The sequence below is a fragment of the Austrofundulus limnaeus genome, unplaced genomic scaffold (genome assembly GCF_001266775.1).
Source record: "Austrofundulus limnaeus strain Quisiro unplaced genomic scaffold, Austrofundulus_limnaeus-1.0 Scaffold181, whole genome shotgun sequence".
Taxonomy (NCBI): Eukaryota; Metazoa; Chordata; class Actinopteri; order Cyprinodontiformes; family Rivulidae; genus Austrofundulus; species Austrofundulus limnaeus.
This window is the reverse complement of record NW_013952583.1, coordinates 274,182-282,072: the sequence shown is the minus strand read 5'-3', so window position 1 is coordinate 282,072 and position 7,891 is coordinate 274,182. Positions and strand designations below refer to the sequence as shown.

Genomic DNA, 7,891 nt, shown 5'->3' with positions numbered 1-7,891 from the left:
CATCTGAAGCTTATGGAGGGATTTGTTGGGGAGGCCAAAATGAAGTGACCCTACTGCAGATTAATATTAACTCAAAAAATGAGTTATCTCATCCAAATGAAAATCTATCTGGGGCTGCGGGCCAAATGCAGAAATATAATACATGAAATAGAAATACTTTTTAATCAAAATCCTTTATTTTTAACGATTAAGCTAGCAGCCAGCGCGGTGGCKCACTTTTGTTTTAGTCTGTCCACTTGGAGGAAATCATTTCATAAACTGATAAAATATGAGTTTTTGTGGTCTTATAAAGTGTGCAAACCTACATTTCTGGTTAAATCTAATCCACTGGTTGTTACTTGTGTTTCATGTTTCATGTTTAATCTTAATATATCAAAGATAAAGTCTGCATCATGAGTGAAAACTATCTGCACAACAGCTTCTTAAATAGTCACTGGGCCAATGGATGAAATAGCTTTAAGTGGAAATATTGTTTCGATATAGTACGACAGGTATAACCTAGTAACTATTTCAATTTTTGGTGGGCCAAATCAAATGACTTGGCGGGCCAAATTTGGCCCACAGGCCCCACTTTGGGCTCCTCTGTCTTAAACTGATTACGTTTTGAACGCAAATCAAGATGGCCACAACAGTCAAAATGACCTTAGAAACAGATTAGATTTCATTTCAGTTTTGAAGATATTKTTCAATAACTTATGGTGTTTGAAGCTGAGACTAATTTTCATAATATTCCCATATTATGCTTAAGCTTTAGCAATAAATGTATATTATTTTGTTTATATGTATCTCAAAACAACTACAACTTCATAATTTCTCAGCACAAGATGATCTGAAACTTGGATGAAAGGAAATGGGTGATGCATTCCTCCAAAGAAAGTAGACATTTAAGTATATTTACAGACATTTTCTTGTATGAAAAGTTCTTTGAAATAACGTTTATTTTGATTTATTCATTGTTATCACTTTCAACATMTATCGGCAAACAAAAAAAGTATAAATCATAAACGTTACTTTTACAGTTTGAAAACAAAACAACAAAAAAAGTAATCTCATGAACATCACATCACTTCCTCCTACTGGCGAGAGAACAACAGCGAAGACTCGTTCGGAGCTCTGATTGGTCAGCTGGATGTTACAGCAGCTCTGATTGGCTGGAAATTTGCCGCTCCTGCACTTTRATTTTGAACATAAATATTAGCTCCCCAGTCTTTCTCAGTCAGAGACCAAGGGGCAGATAGACAGGGGAAACTACCTATCGCCACTTTTCCCACGTAAAATGATGTGGCTTCAGTAACTCAACAAGACCGAATGAAAGGTTAGCCCACGCGGGACTGCAGAGTCACCTCCAATTGGTGCTTCGGAGCGTAGTTTTGGAAATGTTTTCTTGAGTTATCACTTGTGGCTGGCTAGCTTCCGGGTTAGCGTGGGGTCTCGCTTGTGTTGCTGTTTGGCATGATTGTACGACTCGCAGCTCGGATTAAATCGATCACGAATTGACATCGTCACCAGGAGTCGCACAGATCGGATAGCCGTAAAGATGGAACCCCGTTTTAGCAGCAAGAGTCCARTGAAAAGCGCTTTTAATACGAGGCCCGATGCGATCCCCGGCCTTTCCTCGCTCGCTCTGCCGGATGTGGGCACAAAGACCTCGCACTGCAGGAACCTGTTCTCTCCAGGACCTGCGGCGGTTCTGTCCCCTGTTACCAATTTGGCGCTGGACATGGACAATTTAATTGGACTAGGAAGGTACTTTTAATACGTGTTATTTGTACTTTTTGTTTCCCATTTATTTGCCTTTCACTCAGAATTAAAGTTCGCATTTTTGATTTTCTGTTTTTATTTCTTGTTCATGCAGCCAATGTGACACACCAAAAAGAAGAAAAAARGCACAGCTTGAGAAGGTTCCCTCTTTTGCCTCTGACACCTCTTCTGATGCCGGTAAGCTTCATTGTTTTTACTAAAACCTTTTAGATAAATATCTGAGGACTTTGTGTTTTGACTAAATGATTAATTTACAGAAATGTATCAAAACCGTTTCCAGCATTGTATTAGAAAAAACTGTGCTTTTCCYTCTATCATCTTGGAAATGCCTAGATTTTTGCTAAAAAAACCTTAGGAAATTAATATACTGTAAAGTGTAAAATTTTGCAACAATTACAGTTTTGTAAAAATTAACTGTAGACACATTTTTCACCCTCTTTTACAGCTGTAATTAGTTTTTAAAGGCTGGAACTTCAAGTTATTGTTCTTATTCCAATCAGTGAAACTTAAGAAGCCAGGTATTGTCTATTGTATCACTTGATTCTTACATAAAATTGAGATTCACTTCTTTTCCTTGAGGTCTTGGTTTGGATCTCCCCAGCCCTGTTGATGGTGAATTGGAAGACGCGTAAGTTCTTTTTACGATCTTATTTTTACAATTCTTATCAGTTTGCCCTTCTCACCCAAACGTTTTAACTTTGGTTCAGCTTAGCTAAACTCCATTTCTCATCTAAAGGATTGTTTCTTCTGTTGACTTTAGAAGAAATGACATTTTCTAATTTTTAAATTTGCAGAAAAGAAATGTGAGCTCGATAATTGATCATTGTCATTTTTTACCAAAAAAACACGGATAACGTATTATAACATATAACGTATTATACTGTGTGGCTAGTTTTGAGTAAGGGCTGTGAACACAGCTCCCCAGTGAAACTTGTCTAAACCAGTTGTCAGCATATCCTTACTGCGTGGTCTRGGGCAGCTCTCTGAGAACATCTGCTCCTCTGAGGTCCATTCATTTGGTGCCAAAGACCTCATMCACCTTCGGCACAGCTTTTGGGTTGCTAGGAGGTTTTCAGGTTGGGGGGAGGACATACCCTGCATTTGGGCTGAATGATACTCCTCCAGTTGGGGTTTTGGCACACTTTTCTCTAAGCAGGATTGTTTCGGGGGGGGGGTCTGCCCTATAGAAATGAGGGCACCGCCACAGATTTCTGAATCAGATGCACTCCCCCCCGTTAACAAACAAAGAACTCCTGCAGAATGGGGCTCAGCAACGTCMCCTCTAGCAGGCATCTGGTAGCTGATCCTGGCCTCCTTTCTCCTGCCCTCCCATCCCCCCATGAGCTGTAAGGTTAACCCTCAGCACTGCTTGTTTAGCATACAGGTGGGCATGACTCCAATGAAAAGGACCACCACCTAACTTCCTTAAATCCAACTGTTCATCTGGAACATTTACCCAWGTGTGTGTTTTTTCTGTGTGRTTTACTGGCAGGTATTGAAACATACAGTACTATTCTTGAATGCATCTTCCTGATAGTTTATAACTTATCGTGTTCTCTGGTTTGTTACAGGTTTGAAAAGTCCATTCAGCAGTCAAGCAGAGTTGTTAATGAGTCAGTAGCTTCTTAATGCTTTATTAATTGGTGAAACATCACATTGTTCTGGTAATGGATCTTGTGATTTTTATTGTCTGTTTTTCTGTTAATTATAGGAAGATGCCAATTCGACGAATCAACTCATTACCAGTAAGTTATTTTAGTGTTTTGTGCAGCTCTTCTTGTTAGATTGCAGTTAGTGTAATCTGTACTAACACACTGTTATGTGTTGGAAACGGCAGTGAATTTCAGGTCWGTTTCAAGACATTTAGATAGACCATGATGCAAAATCTAATTTATTTTTGATATATACAGCATTTCTATAACAGCTAAAGGTAACATAGTTAATGGACTGTGGTATAGGATTGAACTATGTGCCTGGAAAATTCGTATAACCTCGCCCTCTTTAAAAATATGTGGTGTGAGGAAAAGGGTATCATGTTAGAAAATGACTACATCTGTTCTCAGTGTGATTAAAGTGCCTSTAACAGCAGCCCAGATCTGGTACATTTAGTGTTTTAATTTGTTGAGTAACTCCTTGGTTTAAAACCAACGTAATCCCAAATCATGGCAAAACACAGAAAGTAAATGAAAATGAATGCTAAAGTAAGGTCTGATGATAAAACTGGAGAACAAGAACAAAGTAAAAAACTCAGGAAGGCTCAAATCGARTTGTTTAGAAGTCGTGGGCCGTACCTGGATTATTAATCCAATCTGAGTTTGGGACATTCCTCATCTTAGCTTGGGTTTTTTGTTTTTGTCACCCTTCAGTACAAATCATGTAGCTTTTTAACTTGTTACATCAGACTTTTTTTTTTGGACGATTCCTGTTTCTGTTGATAAACTTTCAAGGTTTTAGGTTATCTGCAAAATCCTTTTGTTTTGAAACTTTTTAAAATATTTTTATTTGAATTTTTTTTTCTTTAAGGCTTACCGAGCCTTACTAACTGGTACGTTCTTGTCTCCTGTCAACGTTAGCTCCAGCTCCTGGGTTTCAGTCCGTGTCTGAAAGGACAAGAATCAGACTCTAAACGTTATGGAATATTCAGCCATCAGCCTTCCCAGATAAACTCTTCCATCTCCCAACAGGACAACAAAGAGAACATGCCTGAGGTCAGGAGCCTGTTTGATAGAAAACTTCTAGAATAATGTATGACAAGAATATTTAGCAGCGTGCTGTCATTGCTCCATTTTGAGCCTGTTAGTGTTTAAAATTGTTACCATGGTGAAYGCATTGTTTCTTTTAGATTAAACTGAAGTTACTTCCTTATTGATCACTCATGTTGTAGATAGGTTTGTCTGTTTTTAAATGATTATAATAGTTGACCAGACTAAGCTCAAACCTGGAACAAATGATGGCCTGCAGAAATATTGTAAATTGAATACGTTTTCTTGATTTTTGAGAGTTTGGTAATGCTTCTCACCGTGAAAAATTTTGTCTTGTTTGTTTTTTGTTTTTCTCAGGGAAGTTTTGAATTTAAAAAACCATCCAAGCCCGTTTCACGGAGCCGCATACGCTCCTTCAATGGTGAACACGATGCCTTTGCCGTCAGAGCCAGCTCGGCACCAGCTCTCATGGTAGGAGAAGCTGAAGAATCTCTCCAGGTTTGCTCTGGAGGTTCTGGCCCAGCTTTGAAAGGAGACTGACTTTCTGTGCATTTTTTTTTTAATTTTTGTTCAGCTGACTTCACCTCCTGCCGTCCAGCAACTGGACTTGTACGACTCGAGCCCTGTGTTTCTGAGACGCTCTTCGCTCACCTCCTCTCTAAACGATGATGATGGCTTTTTAGAGATACTTGATGACAACATGGAGGTCAGATGGCACTGCGTGGAGAATTATGCTTTTATATAATTAGATCCTTCTCTTCTGCTGTGCTATAAGTGTAATAGCTCATATTTAATTATTTTTTTGTCGCATGTAGGATGACTCGGGTATGCCATCAGGAATGGCACACTTGCTCACTGCTCCACTGATGGCTGACAGCCCTCAGGAGGACTCTGTAAGTTTRWAATTGCTTCATTCAGAATTAAGCCYCTAGTTATCTAAAAGACATGGAASTAAATGATGATAAAATGTCCATATTTTCTGTGTTTTCCCTGAATCTTTAGCCTGTAATTCGATGTCGGCCACGCAACCTGTTTCGTTCCCCCTCCATGCCCAGTCCGGTGTCCCGTCCCTCTGCAAAGCGGCCCGACTGCCCCGCAGATGAAAACACACCCGTTCGAGTGAAGAGACGACGGAGCCTGGCYGGAACCCATGTCACCACCCTGGAACAAAACCCTGAATCTCCAAGAATGGTGAGTTCAGGGATTTGGCGATGATTACCAAAAGCTGCAGTAAAGTCAAAGTTCTGCACACAATCCAAATGGGAAAAAACAGAAAAAGAACAAGCCCATAAGAACAGTTCAATTCAATTCAAAAATACTTTATTGATCCCAGAGGGAAATTAGGTAAATTAGGTAGTTAAGATCTGATAAACCAAAACATAAACTATGAAAGTGAAAAAAGGTGAACTCAAGCTGAATTGAAAGCTGTTTGAAAAAAAAAAACATTTTAAACTAAGATTAAAAAAAGCACCAAGATTTGGACCCTGTCTTGATGTGAAGGGGCAGCTGTGTTTTTTATTTTATTTTATTTTATTTTTACGCTATACAAATTTTTTTAAAACTTCATAAATTTGGTAAGTGACGTGAGGGTGTTCGCAGTGATTTTATGAAGCCAGAGGAAGCAATGTGCAGAGTAAATTGTGCTGGCTTGAACAGAGGAGGTGGTAAGTGCTGTTACAGCTTCAGTATCTGTTGTGTGTCATTGTCACAAAGCCCTGTCCCGATCAGGTCTTAACTTTTTATTTTTTAATGTGTGCAAATTTCATAAACCTCCAAAAATCTTCATAAGTGAGGGGTATCATTAATTTAAAATGGTCTCCAAACAAAATGATTGTTTATGGTAATAATTTCTGAGAATTTAGCATCCAGCCAAATTTATCAGTGACAGGCCTAGTTCCCACATCTTAATGCTGGAAAAAATGATTCTGTTGGTATTATTATAGCCTGACCCTTGCCTTCCTACGCAGTTCCGCTCAATTCTAGTTTGCTTTCACTGCTCTGGGATTTCTCCCATAGACGAGGATTTCTTCAGGAGAGTTTTACCTGGGCCAATCAGCAAACAGAAGAAGTTTTGAACGACGTCGATGTTCTGCGCAGTGTAGTTAGTTTAGCATACAGCAGTGGAGGAAGTGAATGAAGCCAGTCCGTGTTGATAAGGCTTCCAAATTAAAATAAATTTGTCTGACAAAGCAGCAGCTCTCATTTACAGTCGTCTCGTTCAGCTCGGTACTTCTCTCCTCTCAGTAGGGTTGTTTACAGCACACACGATTTCCAGTTAGCTTCTTAGCTTAGCCTCCTTCACAGTGGAGCTGGCATACACATACCAACCGATCCATTTGTTTTAAACTTCAGCAGAGGCCACGCCTCCTGCAAGAATCACTTCTCTATAGCTGAGATTCCAGACCCTAGGAGCAAAGTGAAAAACAAGGGTCTGATTTTTACCAGGCAAGTATTATTGTGGTCCTGCAGCAGGTTAATCTCTGGGGTTCAGTTTGTGCTACACTGCAGCTTAAGACAAAGTTATTGATAATTTGGTTGCAACACATTAGGCATATTTTCATTTGTGAAGAAGGTAAAGACTTTTTTCTGATGGCTCATTGTTTCCAATGAGTTTGCTGCCTCCTTACGTCTTCTCTTTCTTTCCTTCCAGGGTTGTTTACTGCTCCAAAGGTCCAAGTCTTTCTGTCAAGCAGAGATTGAAAAGTTGCTTGATGGGCAGAGCAGCTCTGAGCTAATAGGAGACTTCACGAAGGTGATATACTTACTATACTTACAAACTCATAGGCATGGTTTTAACTTGAGTAAAGGCTTTTCCTGTCCAATAACACTTTAATTTATTTATTTTTTCAGCCTTTTGTGCTTCCCACAGTGCAGGGTGATCATCAAGACCTCAAATACATTACTTCAGAGATGGTGAGTATTGGTTGTGCATCCTCACTGCTAATCCTGAAAATACCTTGTTTATTTTTAAACTAGGGCTGAATGATTTTGGAAAATAACCTAATTGCGATTTTTATTTTAATCTATAAATTGCGATTTGATATGCGATTTAAAAAAAAATTCTTAAGTATTTTCTAACAAACAGAAGCATTAAATCAATCTGTTTTATAATAAACAAAGTAAGATTTATTTAAAGGGCCAATATTATGTGTTTCTCAGGCATATATTTAAATACTACACCATAAAGTATCTATGTCACCTTTAGCTGTTATTAAAATGCTGTTTTTATGTTTAAATAGAAAATAAACTTATCTTCTCATCACTTCCTCTTCTAAAGGCCTTGAAATTGGTCTCTGTCTCTTTAAGAACCGCCTTCTGCTTCTGTCCCATCCCGTTCGGGGGCGGTGGGGGGGTGCTATGATGCAGTTTACTTGGCATCTGAAAATACATTTCCTCAAAGGTTTTTTTGAATCTGAAAAGAGCTTCAC

At 38.9% G+C, this 7,891-nt stretch overlaps 1 protein-coding gene across 1 annotated transcript in view; it reads left to right on the top strand.

The window, feature by feature from the left end:
• Positions 1–1,206: 1,206 nt before the first annotated feature.
• Positions 1,207–7,891, top strand: part of cdc25b (cell division cycle 25B) — a 15,623-nt gene continuing 8,938 nt past the window's right edge. The window contains exons 1-12 of the mRNA XM_014018014.1: positions 1,207–1,746; positions 1,856–1,938; positions 2,341–2,389; positions 3,333–3,374; positions 3,473–3,506; positions 4,335–4,469; positions 4,821–4,934; positions 5,038–5,169; positions 5,279–5,356; positions 5,466–5,654; positions 7,114–7,215; positions 7,314–7,376. Coding sequence (XP_013873468.1) covers positions 1,538–1,746; positions 1,856–1,938; positions 2,341–2,389; positions 3,333–3,374; positions 3,473–3,506; positions 4,335–4,469; positions 4,821–4,934; positions 5,038–5,169; positions 5,279–5,356; positions 5,466–5,654; positions 7,114–7,215; positions 7,314–7,376 — 1,230 coding nt within the window. The 5' untranslated portion in view covers positions 1,207–1,537. The remainder of the gene's footprint in view (positions 1,747–1,855; positions 1,939–2,340; positions 2,390–3,332; positions 3,375–3,472; positions 3,507–4,334; positions 4,470–4,820; positions 4,935–5,037; positions 5,170–5,278; positions 5,357–5,465; positions 5,655–7,113; positions 7,216–7,313; positions 7,377–7,891) is intronic.